This window comes from Rhinatrema bivittatum, chromosome 12 (assembly GCF_901001135.1).
Source record: "Rhinatrema bivittatum chromosome 12, aRhiBiv1.1, whole genome shotgun sequence".
In the NCBI taxonomy this organism is placed as follows: domain Eukaryota; kingdom Metazoa; phylum Chordata; class Amphibia; order Gymnophiona; family Rhinatrematidae; genus Rhinatrema; species Rhinatrema bivittatum.
The window spans coordinates 4,157,217-4,181,036 of NC_042626.1; the positions used below are offsets into that span (position 1 = coordinate 4,157,217).

Genomic DNA, 23,820 nt, shown 5'->3' on the forward strand with positions numbered 1-23,820 from the left:
GCCAGGCTGGGTCAGACCAAGGTCCATCGAGCCCTGCATCCTGTACATAAGAAGTGCCAGGCTGGGTCAGACCAAGGGTCCATCGAGCCCAGCGTCCTGTACATAAGAACAAAAGAGCCAGGCTGGGTCAGAGCAAGGTCCATCGAGCCCTGCATCCTGTACATAAGAACATAAGAAGTGCCAGGCTGGGTCAGACCAAGGGTCCATCGAGCCCAGCGTCCTGTACATAAGAACATAAGAAGTGCCAGGCTGGGTCAGACCAAGGGTCCATCGAGCCCAGCGTCCTGTACATAAGAACATAAGAAGTGCCAGGCTGGGTCAGACCAAGGTCCATCGAGCCCAGCGTCCTGTACATAAGAACATAAGAAGTGCCAGGCTGGGTCAGAGCAAGGTCCATCGAGCCCAGCGTCCTGTGCATACAGGGCCAGTGCGGGGGTATTAGGCGCCCTAGGTGAACTTTCTGCTTGTACCCCCTAGCAGCTGGAGCAGAACTGCACCCAATAGGCAGGATACGTGGCATCATGGATCTATACAGATGCATTACAGCAGATGCTTTATAATTTGTTTAGCCGTCTCTCCGTAGGGGAAGCCGCTGGCCTGAGGGCACTGCCCCTCATGGATTGTCAGCTGCTATACTGAGCTGCTTGGGATGGGTTTTAGAATGGGAGGAAGGGAATAAACAGAGGCTCATGGTGAGCTGGGAGCCTAATGAAAAACACTTGGCCTTCAAATTATCCCAGAAACAGGCTATAACCGTGTAGTTTCTTGCTTCTGTTTTAATTATTTTGGTTAAGCTTTCCAGTAAATAACTCTCAATGCAACACAGGCACTCTCCACAGCAAAGCAACACTTGGCTTTATGAGAAATGAGCTTATCAAATCGGATAGGACTCCATACACATCTAAAAAACACATTTTAATCCTGTGCAAACTGGTTTATTTCATATTAGTCTTCTGCCAGAAATATTCAATTTGCATTTGGTCAGAGGGTTTTAGGAATAGAGTCAGTCTTAATGGTACAGTGCTGTGTATTGCCAGGCTCCTCTTTAAACTGTAAGTTATTGTTCATCGGTTTAGTGCTCAGGACTAGTGCAGCTGTACATTTAAAGGAAATGTTAAGTGGTTTTACCTCCCTACAGTACAAGATCATTGTGGATACAGGGAGGTGCTTGGCCTTGAAGGGATGTGGCACCAGGCCCAGGGGTTCCCTCCAGCGAGGCTGCCAGGAGGGAAGGCAGACAGCCTGCAGGCTTTGCCGAGTGGAAATAGTGGCACAGGACCCCTGCCACTGGCGGTGGGGAAGCTTAACAGTGCACCGTGGCAGCAGGTGGACCATTGTAAGTTTGCTCTGTGGTACAGGCAGAGGCAGCTGTTAGATGTTTAGACTGAGTTCCTGTCTTTCAGTGGTAGCACAAGGCCAGTTACAAATCCAAGTCAAACAGGACTTAGTGGAAGAAGGGGAGGTACCTAAGGAGTGGCAGCAGGGTTTCGATGTAGGCTTCCCTGATGCACAGGCAGCTGGGGTACAGAGGTAGAGAAAGCAAGTTTTGGGGTGTTTTTCCAATTCATATCCCATATACACAGCTGCTAACAACCATGACCTACACAATTGTAGAAACGTCTGCTTTTCAACTCCTGGAATAAAATCCTAATTCCTACTACTTAAAGCTTTTATTCCCCTTTCTGGCTTTGCCTATGCCTTCAATTTGGTTCAAGCCCAAGGAAAGGATTTATTCCAGAGCAAGGCTGAGGGGAATGGGCTGCCCGGCAGGAGAGCAGGGTGGCCGGAGAGGAGCTTTCCAGGGGATAGCGCAGATGCAGGCTGCACGCGCCCTCTTTCCAAAAGCTCAGCACACGGCAGCTCTTCCACAACACCCAATTTAGTACGGGACAGACAGACCTTGGAGCTGTGGCACATAAGACTTTTTTTTAGGGTACACACAACACAAAGATCAGCTGAACTAGTCACAGCCATCATTGTGTCCCCTGCAGCCAGCAGAGAGGATGTCTCTCTCTCTCATCGCAGGAGCCATTTACCTTACTGAATATTGATCTGCCTTTTATTGCACACTGGTTCGGTTTTCCACCATCGCTTTGTAGATTTTCAGTAGCAGCGCTGGTTTTAGTTATCCCAAATAATTTTGTAGCGGCTGCAAACTTTGCACCTCAGGTCCTCGAGGGACACTACTGTGACAATTGCCCTTTTCTTGTCCCAGTCAACTGTTTTAAGCTACGGGCAACTTAATTTCTTTAGGAGCCTGTAGAGGGTTTGCATCCCAAGATTTTTACAATTGTTGTCGAGTATATGAACTGGATCTTTAGGGAGTTTAGTTTACTGGGAGTTTATCACAACAAAAATGAACATTTGTGGGAAAAAAAGGATTTGTGTTAACTATAGTTCTTGTAATAAACACTGATAAATTGCCAGAAGAAATACAAAGGTCCCTATGTATCCCATATAGGCATCTGCTTACTGGCACCTTAAAGAGTGCCAGCACTTCCCGTAGCCCGTTCCCACAGTGACTAATGATTATTACGTGCTCACAGCCTTAGCACTAAGATTGTATGTAACCAGTCATCTCTCAAAGGACCCCAGCTCCTCAAAGAAATACATACCCAAAACCAGAGCACACCCTCCAGCTCCGTGCCTCACCCGCACCACTTCTCATCTGGTCATGCTTTCAAAAAACTGCCACCAGGGGCCCTGTATATAAAACAATTTTACTGCTATTGTTAGTATCAGACAAATTTAACTTAAATATGAAATTGCAAAGTAACAGATGGAGCCTGTGATCGCACTGCGGGATTTGTTAGATACGTTTTAGAATGCGTAAATACTTTTGCTACCATTCCAAGGAGACAGATTTTCTTTAACGGAAGCTTTTTCCAGTGTTAACTATTCTTGCACCCAATCACTTCCCATTGGGCCCTAAAAATATGTTTAGGAAAGTGTGACATCACAGAACGAGACATGTTAAATAAATAAAACCAAACATCTTTATTTCAACATTCAATAACTTAGCATGCACATAGTAATTCCTTTTAAAAGTGACAGTTTTAGCAGTCTTATTGTAAACAAAGAGAATGGAAAAAAAACAGAGGCCTTTCTTCCAGTTAACAAGCAGTTTCTGTAAATACATTCAACAAGCCTGTTTTTTTTCCTCAACTCTCAGATATAACAAACTCAGTCAAATGAATTAAAATTGTACCCAAGGTGAAAATACAGCAAAATAGCAGGAGTTGCACTAAACAAAATGGTGACAAGGAAAAGCAAACCCCGTTTTCTAAAGCTTAATATGCACGGAGGTAGAGTTCTGTAATTTTGTAAAATGTTGCCAGGCAACTTAAGATTAGGCGATGTTGTATATCTACTTTACAAGATGGATCAAAGAGGTAAAATCTGGGATCTTCTGGTAATTTGAGAGCATCCGCTAATAGCGACTCAGGAAGTCAACAAACCCTTGCTGGAGAAGGCTAAATGAAAAAACAGATCTTAGGAATGCCTCTTGCTTGGCAGCCCAAAGTGGTCTCAGCATAGCATCTGGAGTGTCACCTTTGACCAGCAGGAGTTAGCTCCTGCCCCACTATCTGCTGGATTTTCAGACTCGGGTTGGGAGGAGAGCTTTCCAGCATTAAAGTAAAACCTTTAAAAGGAGCTCTCGCACTACAGCAGAGCCGAGCCTTTGGCAGCCGACAGACCCTGTGGGTGAGCCTCACTTCTCTAGGGCAGTGTGGAAGATGAATAATCTATTTTGACCTCTTTACACATGAGACTCTCACATTATCCTCTTTAATGCACTACATTCTTCAGAGCCTTTGCACATTCTGGGGTTGGAGGAGTTAGGGAGCCTGCTGCACTTCCACTCTCTCAATGAAAGGCATGAAGGGATTGTCAGGGTTGCTTTCCATGCTGAAGAATACGAGGGTAAAGAAAACCATGATGGCAAACACTGCAATCTGCAGCGACACTGGCATCAGGCGAGGTGCTGCTGGCTTCTTCTCCGCTTCAGCCTTGGCCTGTTCCATTAATTTTGCCTGGGCTGCAATGTCATCATATTTGAACTGTATTGGCCGTCCTGCTGCTCCTTTAATTGGTCTTCTACGGGTAGCACTGCAAAGACATTGGAACGTAACTATTTACCAAGTTATCAGGTTTCTGGTCCTTAATACAAACCATACACCATGCAAGAATGTTTCCGGGAATCAAACTCTGTACTAGAACCACCACTTCCTATCAGTAACTAGAAGAGAACTAAGGCAAGCTTGAAGGCTTGGTGCTTAATACCTGCTCTGTTGCCTCCTTGAGCTGGCATTTTCATGCCGATGCAATATAGTGCACTGGGTAACACTCGATTTAGCACATCCAAAATACACCCAAACCACCCTTCATGCAATGCGAGGAATAGTGCGTCCAAATCTCGTGTCCAATCAACTGCATAGCTATTAGCGCTCATCACGTGCAAATTCCATGTAGATGAGGCTATTAGCCAAAAATTGCCATGCAGCCAAGGTGCCCATTTTAATATGGAAAGTTTAATGTCTGCTGCACTCAAGGGCTCACCGAAAACAAATTCCTGCTTTCTCTGGGTCCTCATAGGGGGAGCCACAGAAAGCATCCCCAAGGTCCGGCCCGATCAGACCCGGGTGTCCTGTAACTGAAATGGCACATCTGAGGTTCCTGTGGTAAAAGAACCCTTGCCGGATGCCAAATCCCCCTCAGCCAGCAGTAAGTGAAGGAGTGAATAAAATATTAAGTGTTGGGCAGTGAGACGACCAATCCTCTTTCAGGACAGACAAGTGTCAATGAAAAGGACCAATCAGGAACAGCCCTGGCCAGGCTGGTGTGTGCACACAGCCACGTCTCCCGGGCACCCGATGCAGAGCGCTAGGGACGCACAAATACTCACTGCACGTCCCTTTTAGTGCAGCAGCTCGTTTACCTATTGCATCGAGTGCCCAGGAGAGATGGACATGCGTGCATTCAATGTGCACCCAGTTTGGACACTTTTACACGATATTGCAGCGGCAGAATGAATTAAAAGAACCCACAAGAACATGAGCTTGTGTCTAATCAATGACAGGACCAGAAGTATTAAGCATTTTCCCCATGGGATGCAGCCACCCTCCCCCTTTCCAGCCAAAAAACTTAGTACATCTTGACATAGTCATTGCTGTAAGGGATCATCACCTTAAGAGAATGGAATTTAGAGAGGAAAAACTTTTAAACTACTGCAGATATATTATCCCTCTAGATTGACTGCCCAGAAAATATCCATCTACCTCAGATACACCAAGGAGAGGGTGGCATGTCAATGTCACGGACAAAGGGGAACAGGTAGATGTAGTGTATTTGGATTTTCAGAAGGGGTTTGACAAAGTCCCACATGAGAGGCTTCTAGGAAAAGTAAAAAAAGTCATGGGATAGGAGGCGATGTCCTTTCGTGGATTACAAACTGGTTAAAAGATAGGAAACAGAGAGTAGGATTAAATGGACAATTTTCTCAGTGGAAAAGGGTAAACAGTGGAGTGCCTCAGGGATCTGTACTTGGACCGGTGCTTTTCAATATATATATATAAATGATCTGGAAAGGAATACGACAAGTGAGGTTATCAAATTTGCAGATGACACAAAATTACTCACTCAGAGTAGTTAAATCACAAGCGGATTGTGATCAATTGCAGGAGGACCTTGCGAGACTGGAAGATTGGGCATCCAAATGGCAGATGAAATTTAATGTGGACAAGTGCAAGGTGTTGCATATAGGGAAAAATAACCCTTGCTGTAGTTACACAATGTTAGGCTCCATATTAGGAGCTACCACCCAGGAAAGATCTAGGTATCATAGTGGATAACACATTGAAATCATTGGCTCAGTGTGCTGCAGCAGTCAAAAAAGCAAACAGAATGTTAGGAATTATTAGGAAGGGAATGTGAATAAAACGGAAAATGTCATAATGCCTCTGTATCGCTCCATGGTGAGACCACACCTTGAATACTGTGTGCAATTCTGGTCGCCGCATCTCAAAAAAAAAAAAAAAAAAGATAGATACACTAGAGAAAGTACAGAGAAGGATGACCAAAATAAGGGGCATGGAACAACTCTCTTATGAGTTAAAGCTAAGGAAGTTAGGGCTGTTCAGTTTGAAGAAGAAATGACTGAGGGGGGATATGATAGAGGCCTGCAAATCTTGAAAGGATTCGAATGGGTAAATGTGAATCTGTTATTTACTCTTCTGGATATTACAAGGATTAGGGGGCTCTCCTTGGAGTTAGCAAGTAGCTCATTTAAAGCAAATTGAAGAAAATTCTCACTCGATGCATAATTAAGCTCTGGAATTCATTGCCAGAGGATGTGGTTATGGCAGTTAGTGTAAATGGGTTAAAAAAAAAAAAAAAGTTTGGATAAGTTCCTAGAGCAGAAGTCCATAAACTGCTATTAATCAATAAGGAATAGTAGCTTGGGATCTATTCATTTATTGTTTGGGTACTTGCCAGGGTCTTGTGGCCTGGATTGGCCACTGTTGGAAACAGGATACTGGGCTTGATGGACCCTTGGTCTGACCCAGCATGGCATGTCTTATGTTCTAAATTCAGTTATGAAATGCACGTGTTACCTCATTCCTAACGGAGACTGCGTGTCATGAGGGAACATTTCTGTTAAGACATCTTCTCTGTGAGAGTCACTGGTCTGTGAAGAGAAAGCACAGGATTGGGTAAGAAAGCATTTGGTGCATGAAACATGCCAGTTCCTAATGTATCCCATCTTTGGCGTTTCAAAGACTACAAATGGAAATGTGAAGAGTTAAGGGGACACCACAGTGCAGGAAGGTCTCAAAAAGGGCCTACACTGTCTGCTGTGCTCCTGGAAAGTTGAAGCCAATTCTCAGATCAAAAAGAAAAAAACAACCTCAACCATAAGAAATCTATTTCTTGTTCTTTGTATAGAAGCAGAAGTGTTACAGTCACCCAATGCATCCAAAAGGTTTAAGAAAGGCCCATTGCCTGGAGTCTGCTGGGTTTAACACACACACATGCTTTTGGCGTGTTAGCTGGCATCGGATAGGTCATGGTGTTCCTGTCCTGCTGAACAGAATCAAGGATTAGAATTCACTTTTATATTTGTTGGAAGGCCCTTCCTCATTCAGCTACAGAAGTCAGGTAGACATGCTCAGGCTCTGGGGGAAAGAGCAGAACGTGACAGCTAAAGCAACATTTAAAGATTTTGTCATTTTACATCTGTGTGCACCATTGTGAACTCTGGAAAGCAGCCCAAACTACTTCCTCCCCCCAAAGTATTTCAAGAGCACTAAGCAGGCTTTTTAGAATCAGAACTGTCAAATGCTGCCATTTCCAACATGAAATGTTTCTTCACACTGTACAGGAAAGTGATCCTATAAAGGCCTAGACCGTGTTTCCCATAAAAATGTAGCTCCACACTGGATTCCTGGAAAAAGAATTAAGAGCAACATGGGGCTCACATATGGATATTCTAAGCTTTGAACCATCTCTCTCTGGTTGCCACTTTCAGATGAAAGTTACAAACAAACATTCTTTTACTAGTCAGAATTAGATTAAAAATACATTTCTCTTGACTTTTTTTAAATTAGAAAGCACCTCCTCATTTATCCAAATTTATAAGTTGTTCTACTTTATCAAAAGTGGGAACAGATATGTTAGGAACAGGAAATTTATAGGTATAGTTTAAAAGTGTAATGTGGTGCATGAACAGCTCAATAAAAAAAAAAATTGAGCTGTTAACTGTCCCCTCCCCCCCAAAAAAAACCCCCACACATTTCAAGATCAATAAGTTTCTAGTGAAGATGTTTAACATTTGCTCCCTTCTCCAGCCAAGAACAGCCCCTAATGATGCCAGACATACACAAACCACACCTTTGGGCTTTGGGGACTGCGTGGACTGCTGCTCTCCAGCACACTCTTGTAACCAGATGATCTTTTCTCTATCTGTTAGTATCCAAAAACAGACAGACAATCACCAACAATCCCACGCAAACTCCAGGCATGCAACATAAGCAAATGATCGGGACAAAAAAGTCCCAGTTTTAGCAACGAGTCATGCAAAGCACAAACACTCAAGCTTAAGATGAGCTTCACCAAAAAACCCTTGAGAGAAACCTGTTTTAATACAGACAACAGCCCAAACTGTGTTTGCAGAAATACTATTCATCACTCTGAGCCCCTTCCTCTAAACATATTTTTGCGTAACCAATTCATTTATAAAATCAGATGTCTAAATATGTATAACATTTCTGCTAGCCCCGACTGGAGTTAATTGCCCCTGTGCAAAGTAAAACTGCAATAAAAGACACTCCCCTGATAATACCCGCATCTCTCAGTGGGTCCTCTGGATCTTGCACAGATTAAGTGATATTAACACTGTCCTAAAGTGGTTTTACTTTGTTCACTGCTGTAAATCTGTTCCATTCCTCCCTGTAATGCTCCACTTAGCAGCCTCTCAGTTAAACACTGTAGTTACCAATCTATACCTCCAAATGAGAAACAGTGCTACCTGAAACTCAAAAGGTACTGTCACTGGATTGGATACTTTCCTGCTCCACCATCTTGGTGAGACTGAAATGTGTATCTGATGCTGTGGGAGTCTTACTGTATCCTGATCCTGGATAGCATGTCGTCTACAACAGAGAAACGGAAAACCCATGAACACATCAGGTGCCACTACTTCCAAGAGCCTGCAGCTAGCAAAAGGGCACATTGTCAATATCAGTTCAGAGACGCCACCCCCTCTCAGTGCCATCAGCAGGCTGCAGGGCCACCCCGAGTCCAGAGCCCAGCAATCCTGCAGCACACAGCACCCCTGAGCCAGGGGCTTGGCCCGTTTTTTTAAATTCATTCATAAGGGGAATCTTTCTTTAGGCCACGTTTCAGGTGTTTCACTTTTAGCAGTACTCTCTTGTCCACTATTATAATAAATGGTGTTACAACTGATAACTATTTTTGTCCAAATCCAGCAACTGAAAACAAGCACAGCTCCTCCAAAAAAATATTGTTATCTTGCTATGCAAGACACCCTTCCCCCCCATACATATGCAATCTTGAGTATGATTTTCTAGCTATGCCCCGTAGTCTTTATTCATATCAGAATCCAATGGCCTTATATTAAGACTATATCCACATCTCTAAGCGTCATGCTGGGTCCACTGAGCCCAGCATCCTGTTACCAACAGTGGACAATCCTGGCCATTTGGAAGTACCCAGCAGATCCTAATGGAGATTCAGTCCCAGAACATTACAGATGAGCATTTGGGCACTGAGACAACCACAATAAGACATGGCTTTTTCCCTGTAGAAAGTTGGTAAGGAGTCAGTTGCACATGAAGGCAATCCTAGAGCCATGCATGCATTTAGGGGCGGACTTTCGAGTCGGCACACACATGGAGTACATTTATGCACGCTACCCAGCGCACACAAATGTACACCCCATTTTATAACATGTTATAACATCCAGGGTCGGCGCGCACAAGGGGGTGCACACCGAGCTCTAGGGGAGCCCCGATGGCTTTCCCCGTTCCCTCCGAGGCTGCTCGGAAATCGGAGCGGCCTCGGAGGGAACTTTCCTTGTTTTCCATAGTTATGCCTGCCACTTGCACGCACAGGCCAGCTGCCGGCACGGCCGCTGTGCCGGAGGCCTTGCTCCCGCCCCCATGACCCCGCCTCTTTTACAAAGCCCAGGGACACATGCGCGTCCCGGGGCTTGCGCACGCCGCCGAACCTATGCAAAATAGGCTTGGTGCGTGCAGGGGCAGGTTTCCGGGGTTACGTGCGTAACCCTTAGTGTTCAGCATTTCTAATCCATGAATCTGTTTTTCCCACATGGGAAATATTGCAGTATTGTAAAAGCCTATTGTAAACCCAGCAGGAGTTTACTGCAATAAGAGGAAAAGCATGGCTATTAGCAACCATTTGGCTTTTCCAGTCTGGCCACTGGCAAGAGTGTGTGTATCCCTGCTGGCAACCATGTACTGTATAAAACATAAGTGTTTGTCACCTTCCTGGGCAGATGAACAGATCTAACATCCAGTACCTCCCTCCATATCCCCTTATCCTGCCACCAAGACTGTGCCTTACATGAAACCTGCAGTTTGCATTAGAGGATTACCCTGGACTACATACTAACACATTTCTCTGCATTTGGTTTAAGAGATTTGCTTTTACGTGGCTCATGATAGCAGCTGTTATCACAGAGATAGCAAGATCTCCGTTCTCACACTCAATAGCCTAGGAAACATGGGGCAAGAATAAAAACAGGTTTTTGGCAGAGCATCACACATGGGGTCAAAAGGCCATTGGGAAGCAGAAGACTACACTAGCACACTATGACTGATACAGGTATACAAGCACAGAAAAGGCCAGTTCTAACTGAACAAAAGGCCAAAGAGTTGTTAAACATGTTTATTGTATGCTCATCTAGAAATGGTGATTTGGCACAGCTCACTCAGGATCACTAAACACAAAGTGGTTTCACTTTGAAATGTGTTTGCAATTTCTCAAGTTACATTTCTGTTCTCTGTCTTTGCTTACTTTACTGTGGCTGAAGCTGCTGGTGCCGTTTGCCGGAACTGTCACCGTGTCACTCTTCACGTCAGCTGCGTTATCGGGATACATACCTTCATGAAGAAAAAGGAACAATCACAATGCCTGGATAGGGTGTGGCGTTATGGTCTTTAAAACCAGGAATCATTCAGGGAGCTCATAGGGACAATACCAGATTCTCCTCTTGTGACCCCCACATCTCGCCAATACTTTGGGTTTCTACCATGCTCAGAATTTGCTTTTGGAAGTGAAGGCTCTGCATTTTTTTTTTTTAAGCATCACTGGAGACTCCGAGGTTTGATCACAACAGGAAAGAGCGTGTGTGGGAGGATGACAGCTTTTCTCTACAGTTAATCAGGAATTCCTGGTTAGCTGGTGAACTGGAAGGGGAAACAGACAGGCCAGTGTAATATTGGGGATTCATGAAGGAGCACCTGCTCTGCTAATGTGCACAGATTGACCTCTCCGGGGTGCCTGATGCGATACGCCTGCCTCGGTAAAGAGGAGGCGCATGGGGAATTTGTGCACCTCCTTGGCATCAGGTGCCCAGGAGAGGTGGTAGTCAGGTTAGAGAAAGACGCTCAATTTTACAGCATCTGTTTTCCTAACTTATACACAACCACGGGTTAGGAAAGTAGATGCTCATTAATTGAGCATCCCTTTTCTTAACCTGTCAGCCGGCACGACATTAAGTCAAAATACCTAAGAGAAGTACCTGCTCCAGGTCAGGCGTTAATTTTGCACAGTAAAAATGTGCGGGTCGGGAGGGGGGTGGGGGAAAGGAATAGCCAATAGCCTCATCAACATGAATTTATATGCGGTGACCACCATTAGCTAGCTGCGTTTTGGATGCGCCAACACCTGTTTTGCATCAGGGTTATGGACACGTGGAACTGTTCACTGCCTGCAATGCGTGGTATTGCATTTGCCCAAGAGTCGTCAAAGAGCTCAACCATTCACTGTCAAGCAGAAGCTGCATCAAATGTTTCCAGGAAACACCTTCTGAGATAGATCATTTGGAAAAGCCAATTAGCAATCTTATTCTTAAGTAGCACCCTATGCCCCCCCCCAGTGGTACCAAACATTTATTCGAGAATGCAAGCCATAATGAACAGATCCATATCTTGGAAGTGCAGAATATAAGACTTTTACAGTAAATAAGTAGCAGGGGGCAATGATAGCACTGCTTCTCTACACTATTTAGCCCTAACCACTGGTCAGTGACCAGTTGAGAGATCTTCTATACACAGGATTGAAACTACAATAAGCAACAGCATACGCTGCTAGGAAACAAGGTTACGTCTATTTTACATTCTGAGTAATATGGGCAAGCGACCATCGTAGAATTACAGCCTTCTTACTAAGAAGGTGCACTATGGTACCATGCTTACTAGAACGGGTGGCCAAACCAAAAAAGAAAGGCAATCTTGAGTGCTTTGAGAAATTCAAAGTCAGTTTACCTTCTTCATCACTGTCTGAATACTGATCAACATCTCCTGTCCCATTCTGTTTCACCTGTGGCACTAATGGTCCTTGATCCAACATCTGCAGTAACTTCTTCTCATAGACATTTCTTGTGGTTGCTGGAACAGAAAAAAATCCCTGTGCTCTTCGGGAAGATATGCGAAATACTTGTAGCATTTATACGACGACAGTTTGGTTTACATCCTCGTCCCTTATGGCATACTACACTTTTAGTAAATAGTTACCAAAGCGAGCAGAAAGCAGGTGCCCAAACCAGCCTAGTGCTTGGTTTAATGTGTGGCATAACTGGCTCTCTTTCTTTTCTTCATTAGGATGCGTCAGTGCAGAGGCTCTTAGAATATATCCCCACACATGGAGAGAGAAAGAGGAAATCTAACAAGGGATGCAAAAACCAATGAACTGGCTATTTATCCTATCTGTCAATAGCTAAATGCATGAGGTCTTATGTTGTAACAGGGGTGGCCAACGCCAGTCCTCCAGAGCCACAAACAAGCCAGATGTTCAGGATATCCATAAATGAATATGCAGAAGATCATAGGAGACAAAACAAACTGAAGAAAGTTCTCTCACTCAGCACATAATTAAGCTCTAGAATTCATTGCCAGAGGATGTGGTAACAGCAGTTAGTGTAACTGGGTTTAAAAAGGTTTGGAATACTTCCTAGAAGAAAAATCCATAAGCTGCTATGAATTAATAAGCAATCGGAGCTTGTGATCTATCTAATGTTTGGGTACTTGCCAGGTACTTGGGACTCAGCTTGGCCATTGTTGGAAACAGGATGCTGGGCTTGATGGACCCTTGGTCTGACCCAGCATGGCATTTCTTATGTTCTTATCTATCTGCATATAAGGGTGGCCTCGCAGGCAGATTTCTGGTGGATATCCTGAAAAAGTGGCCCGTTTTTAGCTGGAGGAGCAGCCTTCGCTCGTGTGTTGATGCATACGTAGGATGGGTCCTGGTCTAATGCCCCGTTTCACAAGTTGCTCCTTCAGTTCCCCATTACTGAGACTCTTCACATCCAGCACACTCATGGTACTTGCTGCTCCTTCTTCTAGTGATGGAATCTAGAAAGGAAAATATGAACATCAGGACAAGTTCATGGGCATTTACTAAACAATAAAACAGACCCATCTGGCAACCTTCAGATAAGTTACTGCTTTCCAGGACAGCAGCAGCAAATTGGTAGCCACAGGCTTTCAAAAATCACAGAAAGTGATATTAATATGGAAGCTAGGATTTCATAAATCAATGCAATCTATGCAACTGAGAGGAGTAGACCGTATACACACAGCCACTAGGCTTAGGCAACCTTCATCTGTTGTATTCCCTTTAAAGCTGGCTGCCAAGCAATTGACTCACCCCATAGCCCAGTACCCTGGGTATCAGCAAGAGAGCCAGCGACAGCAGACCATGAAGCCAGCAAAAAGGAGCGACCCAAATCCCAAAGGGTGCAGCCTTTTCAGCCCTCCCTGATTAGGGGCGTGGCAGCACTACACCTGAGAGCAGCTGCTTCCCTGTCCTACCACTAATGGAAACGCGCAAGAGGAGATTAGCTGAGTAACTCAAGAACACTGGGAAGCAATCCTCCGACCAGGAAGTGCAGAAAACGGGCTGCATTAGGACGTTTACTCTTCTAGAGAGCTCCTTTTCAGCTCAAGCTTCGGATAAGCCCATAGTTACACGACAAACGACAGTCCCTGCTCTAATAAGACAAACACCCACCGGCTAGTACTAGGCTTATTACAAAAATCAGCTATTAAGACAAAGCTTTGGAATAGCTGTCAATATTACAAAATGAACTGTTTATTAAAGATCAGCGTTCACTGCCATAATAAACACATTTTTATATCATGCCTCACCACCACTGATGCCCCAAGAACATTATGGTAACCTGCATTTGCTAGGACCGGAAAAAGACTCGTTTTGCAGAGGAAACCCTGGCACTAGCGTATACAGAAAAGCCATAATAAATGTAGGTCAAACGCTTCCTTTGTAACCGAATCATTAAGCAGGACCCCAGACACCTTGCTATTATTAATACGGACCAAATGTTATGCCTCATTGTTGAGGAAATACACAAGTTATAGTGTAATTTAAGATTCAAATAATTGCATGCATCATGCCGAGGTAAATGGACATTATAGCAAGCATTAAGCACTGAGAAGGCAACAGACAGGTCAGCTTGGAGGCATGAATGCTGCTTTCAAGACAATACAGCAGGAAAAGGCACTGGAAAGGTTCCCCATTAATCAGCTTCCCTGGGATATTTCTGGCTCAGTCCTTCGCTTCCAGACTTCAGTCTCTCCTCTCCTCTCTCTGACCTGATTTTGTTTCTAGCAACTTCTCTTCTGATGGAAAACTGAGCGCCCTCCATGAAGGAAGACGACACAATTCTGGGGGCCTTTTAATCTCTTTGTGTTCCTTTCAAAACTACGATTCATAAGATCATGAAGGGAAGGGCAAAAACAAAAAATGGGATAGCGGAGAGGTCCTGAAGAAAGCTGGCACTGGGCAGCCAGAGGCGGCTCACATGCCCCTTATTAAGGGATTACTAATTAGTTCAGCCATTCAGTGCGCGCCTAATAGGAGCTTTGGGGCTCTCAGAATCAGAGCAGCTGATGCACAGCTCCTTTCTGCCTTTCCCAAGCTCTTTTGCATTGTGTAACTCATTCAGTCTTCATCCAGCCACCCTCTCCACAATCTCACTCTTTTACTGCTCAGCCAATATCACAGCTAGCAGCAGACTAGGCCCTGCTCCATGGCCACTGCAGGATGTCAGAGGCAGCAGAGCGTCTGACATCCTGCCCTCAAGACCTTCACACGAGTGCCACCTTGCATACTCATTAATACTGCTGGCCTTACCTAAGTAATGCACAAGGTCTAATGGAATTATTTGAGACATGACCACAGCCCTGCCGTGCTGGCCACACTTCACTGGTTACCTAATTGTTTTCAATATCAAATCCTAACTCAGTTATAAAATAATCTTCCATAAGGTACTGCTCTCCATGTCTACACCCGTCTCTTAGACATCCCTACAATGCACCAGGCACAATTAGAGGAAGTGCAATAGCAGTAGCTGGCCCCATACTATGGAATTCCATGCCAGAAGAATGATGTTTGACACCCGGCACAAAGGAATTTAAAAAGAACCTAAAAACCTCATTTACTACCAGGGCTACTGCAGAATACAAACTGTTAGTTATATTTTAATTATGTTATTATTTGTTTCTTTTTATTATGCTTGTTTTCTATTATTGTAACTTGTAGCAATCCTTGGAGTGGTGGGTGATAAATGTTTGTTTGTTTTTTTTAAATAAATAATCACATGTATAAATGAGGCAATGCACACTATTTGTTCTTTTGCATTCAAAATATTAAATATTTTGTTTGCAAAATTGTATTTAAATTCATAGAAAATGACTGATTTGTGAACTGGATTGGCCACTGTCAGAAAGTGGATGCTCGTCTGACCCAGAATGGCATTTCTTATATGGTTTTAAAATTGTGCAAAGCAGCTCATTAGCTATGAATGCATAGCTAAACTATGCATAAAAGGTTTTGCAAATGTAATTTTAGGGAAAAAAATGTATTACACCTCAATAAGGAGTAGTCAAAGTTTTTGCAAAATTTTCCACAAGAAAAGTATGCATGGTATTTTACTACCGGGCATGGATGAATACAAATCCTGATAGCAAAATATCAGGCCGATACAGTAATCCGAGCATTAAATAACTATATACTGGTTTTCAGCACATATTTTTACCGCTCATGTTAAATTTTTTTTAAACTCTTGATGCAGTAAGCTAATAATATGCTAACGCATTGAGAGTTAAAAAGGTGTATTGGGCACAGGCTGAATGTACATTTTAAGTCAAGAAGGGAGGGGGAGCCATCCGTGACAGCCGCAGCTGCCACTTAGCCGGATAAATACGGATTTATCTGTCTATCTGGCAGCAGGAAGCACCAGCCAGATTCGTTGTGCTTATATGTCTGTCTGGCAAACAGCTAAGTAGCGATGACGGACTCTACATAGTCGGATAAGTCAGTACTTATCCAAATGAGGCAAAAGCTGCTAGTTAAGAGAGGGGAAGCAACTGCAGAGGAAGAGGGGAAATCATAGGATTTTACCTCTGTGTGACTCCATTACAAGGCAAGCAGGTTAATTCTTAATGACTATGGTAAATGAATATGGTAAACAATGGTGGCAGCTGCTACTTATCCGCAGGCATTTTTAAACTTTTTTTAAAAAAATGTTTTCCCCTTTTTTAGGGGTTTTAAGTGCCAGGACAGAAGTGCTGAAAACGTAAATGCAGCTCTGACCTGGAGTTAAATTGCCAGCATTAAAAAATTACCCGCTGTCCCCAAGCAATCTCTCTGCATGGGGGGAGTACTGCTTAATGCCCTCATTTGCATGGGATTTCCAGGTGAGAGTTCCAAGCAGTATTCCATTAGAAGCGTGCAAAACTCCTTGCTGCATCAGGAGTAAGTTTTGTGCACAGAAAAAGCACGCAAAAGTGCAGGCATTTTACTGCATAGGCCTGTAAAACAGAACTAGTAGTAGTAAGTGCAAGCTAGCAAACTTTGCTGCGTTCAAATGAATGGAGTATTTGATTTACATATTCACACTCTACCTCAGTTACAAAATGTGTTTTTTGCCTTCATGTGCATCCAACATTTTAGTTAATCAAATGATATGCATATCAGGAAAAGGCCATAGGCCTTTTACTAGCCATCAAAGCAATCTTTCTGAATATTACAGCCAAGCAATTGTCTAGCACCAAAATGTTTCAGATTAGAATTGCCAATTACACATTACAGAAAGAGAGAAATGCAATGTTGACCCTGTAAGCTAAGACTGCCACATGAATATATTCTACACTTTACTTGTTAGAAATCAGACTGCTAAAACATCTGTGAGAGGATCCGGCATACTGAAATTTCTGATTTTTCATATTAATATGGGTAAAAAACAGATTGTCATTACATTAACCCAGCTGAACAATATTTTTTAAGAGAAACATGGGGGTAACCTGCACAGAGCGGCAGTTACTACCTTGGGAAGCTTGCTGGGCAGACTGGATGGATCATTTTGGTCTTTTTCTGTAGTCATTACCATGTTATTATGTATTTTCAAATGATTTATCACAATAAACCTAACCCTTAAGTATATAAAATGCAGCCACGTTATTCACTGCATATTAGACAACACTATAGTATCAGAGTCACCTGTCTTTTAAAGCAAAGATATTTTTACTACACCTAAAAGAAAAAGGAGTTTTATGAAAAATTCTTAAAGCTTTAGAGTGACTGAAAAGAACTTCAATCCCTGCATTGGACAGAAAATGACAGCATGAAAGCCTCCCACGCTTTCAATAAAAGAGGAGTACATTCAAGCCGCTTTTTTATAGCCTGCTTTCCTGAAAGCCTGAGGGAAGGTACAGCAATCATAAAATAATATATTTCTCATGGGACTAGCAAAACATCAACTGCTTTCCAGTTTGAAACTTACATCAGACTCTGCTGTGAAATCTTCCTCATCACTAGAAAAATCAGCAGCTTTTCTCTGCGCAGAAGCAATATATTTCACATACAATTGATAATACATCTCTCTCGTTTGATTCACTTCAGGTAAAGGCACATTATGAGAAATTAACTCATGCCTCAGCTTCGCTTTAGTAAACTGCGAAGGATCTTCCACAAACACAGGCATATCCGCTTGGCAAAGTTGTTACATAAGCAAGTCCAGTTACTTTGTCTAAAGTCTGCCTCCTGTTATACTCCTGCAAGATTAAACAGCTGTGCCTGGGCTGAAATGCATACTAGACCCAAAACTGCCTGCCTGCCTGCCTGCAAGGACCCTGCTGGGTCCTCAAAAGAATTAAAATGTAAGTGAATCATTGGAATACATATCTGAAAATAGCCAGCCCTTTACAGTTAGATATTAAGGATCTAATTTTTAACATGATGCAAATTTATTTTAGTCACACTTCTGATGTTATTTATAATTAAGTCCGTTTGCATGTCAAAGATTTAAAAGCTGGGTTCATTTTTTATTTATTATAGCTAGGAAATCAATTTTAAGTTTTTTTTTGTTCATGGGAATTACAATATTATAACAAAAACATCAGTGGTAAAATGATAACACGCAGAAGAAAAATCATTTTTTCCACCGATTTTTTTTATTAGAACATTGAAATTCCCAAAAAACTGATCCCTATTCATATCATAACAGAGCTCATATATGGTATTGCAGCGTTTCTGGGGCTTGTACCTTTATCACCATTTACGTGGTCGTTCTTCATTTAAGAGCACAACCTAATTTAGCCACCTGCTGGACAAATAGCATTTTCATTGCATACAATATAAAAAAAATGTTCAAAAACATTCAAACAGGTCATTTTAAGTCTTGCGTTACAACATAGTAGAGGAGAAAATCTTTCTTAATTCTATAATAAATGCTAGTGAGTCATGATACGAGCAAATTGCCTGGAGAAAAAACGGGCAATGGACATTTCACATGAAGGTTTCTGTAAAGAGCCGCCATGTTGGACTGGGAGCCACGTGGCCTCCGAGCAGGGAGGCTCCATTTAGGGAGCAGGCACGAATCGGTTTAGCACATTGACTTTTCTGGGTTCTGCCCCACAAAGAGACGGGGCTCGATCCTTAACCAAAGAGGTTTTGAACCTGCACCGGGATTCAGTAGAAACAAGCTAGCAACAGCCAGTTATATGGAGCGGTGCTGCAACCCGCCCAGCACGGCCCCGATATATAGGGCATGCTTGGTTTCAGGTTCTTACAGTGCATGAATAAGGAAATAAAAATGTCTCCTGCTCCGGGCAGGGGAATAAAAGGTTCCGTGACCCCGACGTGATTCGAACACGCAGCCTTCTGATCTGGAGTCAGACGCGCTACCGTTGCGCCACGAGGTCTCCGGCTGTCTCTGCCACGGAAAGGCCCCCTAACTCCATACAGCTCACAGCATAACCAAGCAGCAAGATTATTAGCAGGAAAGTCAACGCTCCTTTTTACATAGACATTAATTAAGTTTGCTATTAATGACACGGTTACGCCATACTTGGGTAGTGGAGTGAAAAGTGCCATCACCTCCATGAGGTAGCTGTTACCATGTGCCCAGCATCTGCACACCTCCCATAAGCCAAATTAGGACACAATTTTACAGCAGAATTGAGGGAGACAAAATTTAGACTGAAGTGTGATAATTCCCCTTTAAATCCCTATCCAATATTCAGAAACCCCCATTTCAGTCTCTGACAACCTCAAATTAAAGTTAGTATTTTCAGAACCATAACCCAAGAGTAGAAATTTAGCAGCATGTCACCTCCCAAGTAGAACAATTTGATGCAACTGCAGCATCGCTCTCTGCTTCAAGAGCAGGAGAACAAGGGAATTGGATTCAGAAAGCAACCAATGAGGCAGCGACTTTTACAGTCCGGGGATAACCTGCTCAGAGCAGCAGTTACTAAGGCGTGGGGTTAATACCCCTAAACCGTAGTGATGGCGAAACCGAACGACAGAATATAAAACTCGATAAATAAATAATAAAATAAATAAGCCTTGATGCTTGTGATGCAACTGCAGCATGGCTCTCTGCTTGGGTGGAAAGAAGAGGAATTTGGATTCAGGGACATCCAACACGAGCCATGACTTTTTTACAGTTTGCAGTACTGATGTGCAGACATTAAGGAAAAAACATGGGACTGCTTCTATGACCAAGTCCATAAGCAAAGCAAGTCAAGCAGCACTGACCAATGCATGGGGTAACCTGCAGGGCGCGGCATGGGAAGCTTGCTGGGCAGACTGGATGGACCATTGGTCCTTTTCTGCCATCATTTCTATGTTCCTATGTTAACACAACAGTGGGCAGTGAATACCTGTCATTCCAGACATAACTGGTTCAAATCTTACCAACACAATCACCCGCACCAGAATTACAGTGGTCCCTATTTTCCTGACTGGTGTACCTCAAGGTTCTTCACTCTCTGCTATTCTATTTAACATCTACTTTCTACCCCTCTGTCACCTTCTTAGCAATCTCAATATTCAAAATTTATGCTGATGACATCCTGTTTTTCATACCATACACCACATCATGGTCCAACACCCTCGCAACTGTCTGTCTATATATCAAAACAATAGAATTATGGCTTTCCCACAACTGCCTCAAACTAAATACCTCTAAAACTGAAGTCATACACTTATCAGCTATTGCTCATTCTGCCTGCAGCCCCCCTCTCACTTACTCTTAGATGATATATCTGTTCCCATCGCATCAAAAGCCCCAAACCTTGGTGTGCATATTGACTTGCGCTTATCTCTGTCTTCCCATATCTCTACAATAGTAAAAACTCATTCTATAAACTACACCTATTAAAACGCCTTCATCCTCTGCTGTTTTCACACAGCTTCTGTACAATTTTATAGTCTCCTACAGGCATTGACTACTGCAATGCCCTCTACCTTGGCCTCGCAGACAATGTCCTCCACCCTTTACAGTTAATACAAAACACAGCTGCATGTATTTTGACTGGCACCTCCCGCAAAAATACATATCTCCAATACTATCATCACTACACTGGCTCTCAGTAAAATTCAGAATACAGTACAACATTTTATCTATCATCCATAATTTAATTCACAATGACTCCTCAACTTGGCTATGTGTTCCACTCCGAATGTACCAGCCCAGCAACCAACTTCATTCATTACACAAAACTCTCCTTGAGACACCATCAGTAAGGCGAGCCAGACTAGATATCACGAGACGCTGTGCCTTCTCTGTCACGGGCCACACGCTCTGGAATACCCTCCTGGACCATCACACACAGAATTTAAAATAATCTAAAAACATTTCTCTTAGCTTTGGCCTTTAACACTCCCTGACACCAATATCAGCTATTAATTAGTATCAAACTACTATTTCTGGAGCCTTCACTTTTATTTTTTCCTTCTCTTCCTTATCCCTTGCCTTTCCACGGTTGTTTATTGATACCTGTTTTATTGTTTGGGTTTACAAGGCTTTTATTATGTACATTTATTTGTAAACCAACTTTTTAGTTGTAAAAGCGGTATATAAACCCTTTTAAATAAATAAATAAATAAATAGAATCCATATTGCAAAACTGTTTAACAATGGCTTAAAACAGGAAGTTAAATATCAAATAGATCATTAAGATGCTCTATTTGCTATTCCAATTACTTCATTTCTGAAGACAAAATTTCATGTTTCTGAAAAATTCTTCTCTAAATAGATTTGTAATAACTTAAATAGTTCAATAAAACAAGAAGCATAGGATACAACAATACATAGTGCAAGTTATTCCAATAAGTTACATACATATATTTAAAATTTGTTACTTGCTTTACAGATATCAATGTCACCCAAAGCAATGTACAATTCATAAAAAGTAAACAAAACTAAAACATAAAAGCATCAGCACAAATGGACCATGCAGCTATCATCATGAAAAGCAACCTCTGGTCATCTTACCCACCCATCCCACAGAGCAGAACAACAACAAAACAAACAAAACAAAGGCCACCCTGAAATAAGCCCAAACAGGAAGTAACTGATACACGACAAAGGCAAGTTGATCTGTTAGCAGTCTAGCCGTAACCCTGCGTTTAAACTACCAAACTATTCATTATTTCCCATCTCAAGCTGCCCAGCAGAATAAGCACAAGGGGTGCAAAGGAAGCAACACAGAAAGCACAGAAGTAGACAAGTCAGTCGCCCCTGCACCGAGCAGCAATCAGATCCACAAGTCATTCATTTTTCACCTTCATATTGTGTTCACTGCTCTGTCACTCGGTTTCAGTTTTAAACAATGCGGCTTAAAGTCCACACTGAGCAGCATGTGGTATCCGTGATCTAGACGGGATACGCGGGCAAATCTAGTGTTATCGAGCACAGGAAAGAGAGAAGCTGCATCCCCGCTAACCTTGAATCATCGAGTGCGTCCAATCCTTAAAAGCTGTGTTTTGTGCAAGGCCCTCGAGTCACACTGTCAGCCTAGCACCGCGTAACAATGAGCCGCCACATCAGTTAGCGTGATGTCAAGGCAGCTCACAATCACAGCTCAAAGCAAGAAGGGCGACTCCTAGCGCTGAACGGGCGCCCAACAAGCCAAGCGTGCAGGAAGACGCCCTTTGCACGACCTAGGTTACAGCCCTATTCAACAAACCCTGTGCATTTAGTCGCTCTTTATTTTATACATAAAAACTAAAAGCACAAAATAGAATTAAATAAAAATAAAAACATGTGACCCCGACGTGATTCGAACACGCAGCCTTCTGATCTGGAGTCAGACGCGCTACCGTTGCGCCACGAGGTCTCCGCCAGCTTTCGGCTTGCACGAGAGTTTTCAGGAAACAGGGGCCAGGACGCGCATGCGCATAACAGAGAGTACGCGCATGCGTATATCCCCCTCCATTTTGACACTAAAGTTCGATAACGTCGAATCCGACCAAGAGACTGACAGGAGAAAGGGGGAGGGGCGGTAATGCCCACAGAGCATTAGTGGGAATGTCACAAGCTTAGAGACACTACCGAACCCAGGGCTCGTACTGCCTTGCACATCCTTCTCAAGAGTGCCATCTCTTTCCTTGCCGGTTTCAGGGACCCCATATCTCGCACGGCCCCGGCCCATGAACCCACTCTCTCTACCTCAGCGGCCGCCGGTGCCTCACAAGAAACTTTGAAACCTCAACCGCCTTCCTCGGCAGCAGGAAGGGCAGCGCGCGCAGCCGGCTACGCCACTCTGAGCATTGCCGGGGGGGGGGGGGCGGTGAAGTAACCTCTAAAAGGAAATCAGCTCAAAAAGAGGGAAAATTCGTGGCAAGAACGTAAGAGGGGATGTCATAAAATAATCTGCTAGTTCCGAGTCATTCCTGGTGTGGGTGAGATAATAGGTGAGGACAGGTTAAATTATGTGATGTGGCTCCTCTCAGACTTGCGGAGTGGTAGCGTCTGCGCCGCGCGCTGCTCTTTAAAGGGGATGGCCGTCAGCCAATCACATTGGAGGCTGCGTGCTCTGGGCGTGGCTGACGTGCTAATGCAGCCCGCGCTGGCAGAGGAAGGCTTTTTCGGGGTTTAGCGAGGGGCGGATGTTAACCTTGGCAATGTGCGTTTCCTCTATCTTTGCATTTTGCTCATTCCGGAGGAAACATTTTCATTTCTTTTTGCCAGTACTGCACTGCGTGCAGAGTCAGCGCCCCTGTAGTAATAAATCAATAGCCCCAGGGTATTTATAAGCAGGCAGAAGGACCGTCTGAGTGCGTGATGGAGGTGGCACCACAGGCAGGCTTGTTAGTTTCATAAGCCTGGAAACCTCGGCGTCAAAATGTAGGCTATAGGGAATAGCCACTGCTATTAATTGCATCAGTAGCATAAGAACATAAGAACATGCCATACTGGGTCAGACCAAGGGTCCATCAAGCCCAGCATCCTGTTTCCAACAGTGGCCAATCCAGGCCATAAGAACCTGGCAAATACCCAAACACTAAGTCTATTCCATGTTACCATTGCTAATGGCAGTGGCTATTCTCTAAGTGAACTTAATAGCAGGTAATGGACTTCTCCAAGAACTTATCCAATCCTTTTTTAAACACAGCTACACTAACTGCACTAACCACGTCCTCTGGCAACAAATTCCAGAGTTTAATTGTGCGTTGAGTAAAAAAGAACTTTCTCTGATTAGTTTTAAATGTGCCCCATGCTAACTTCATGGAGTGCCCCCTAGTCTT

The 23,820-nt window shown here is 43.5% G+C and overlaps 1 protein-coding gene and 2 non-coding genes across 13 annotated transcripts; all 3 read right to left on the reverse strand.

The window, feature by feature from the left end:
• Positions 1 to 2,973: 2,973 nt before the first annotated feature.
• Positions 2,974 to 22,828, reverse strand: LEMD1 (LEM domain containing 1). Of its 11 annotated transcripts, none has more exons than XM_029573389.1 (9): positions 22,742 to 22,828; positions 12,998 to 13,118; positions 12,030 to 12,152; positions 10,558 to 10,643; positions 8,568 to 8,651; positions 7,891 to 7,962; positions 7,003 to 7,080; positions 6,615 to 6,688; positions 2,974 to 4,110 (listed from the first exon to the last, which is right to left on the reverse strand). In XM_029573389.1, the coding sequence occupies exons 2-9, from the start codon at positions 13,083 to 13,085 to the stop codon at positions 3,840 to 3,842; spliced, it is 876 nt and encodes a 291-aa protein (XP_029429249.1). In that variant the 5' UTR covers positions 13,086 to 13,118; positions 22,742 to 22,828; the 3' UTR covers positions 2,974 to 3,839. The 11 variants fall into 11 exon arrangements, with proteins under 11 accessions (XP_029429249.1, XP_029429250.1, XP_029429246.1 ...); XM_029573390.1 differs by lacking the exon at positions 22,742 to 22,828 and adding an exon at positions 22,017 to 22,152; XM_029573386.1 differs by lacking the exon at positions 22,742 to 22,828 and adding an exon at positions 21,856 to 22,010.
• TRNAW-CCA lies at positions 18,915 to 18,986 on the reverse strand. The gene has a single exon. It is a non-coding gene; the product is annotated as a tRNA-Trp (tRNA).
• Positions 22,338 to 22,409, reverse strand: TRNAW-CCA. The gene has a single exon. It is a non-coding gene; the product is annotated as a tRNA-Trp (tRNA).
• Positions 22,829 to 23,820: the final 992 nt, after the last annotated feature.

What these genes read in the sequence shown, in the direction of transcription:
- LEMD1 (XM_029573382.1), bottom strand. Translation starts at nt 17,767, where the DNA reads ATGCCTGTGTTTGTGGAAGATCCTTCGCAGTTTACTAAAGCGAAGCTG. An exon ending in TAGACCAGGACCCATCCTAC is followed by an intron (nt 12,153 to 12,997) that starts GTATGCATCAAC and finishes TTTCTGTTCCAG; the next exon opens with CAACCACAAGAAATGTCTAT. An exon ending in CAGTCTCCGTTAGGAATGAG is followed by an intron (nt 4,111 to 6,614) that starts GTAACACGTGCA and finishes ATGTCTTTGCAG; the next exon opens with TGCTACCCGTAGAAGACCAA.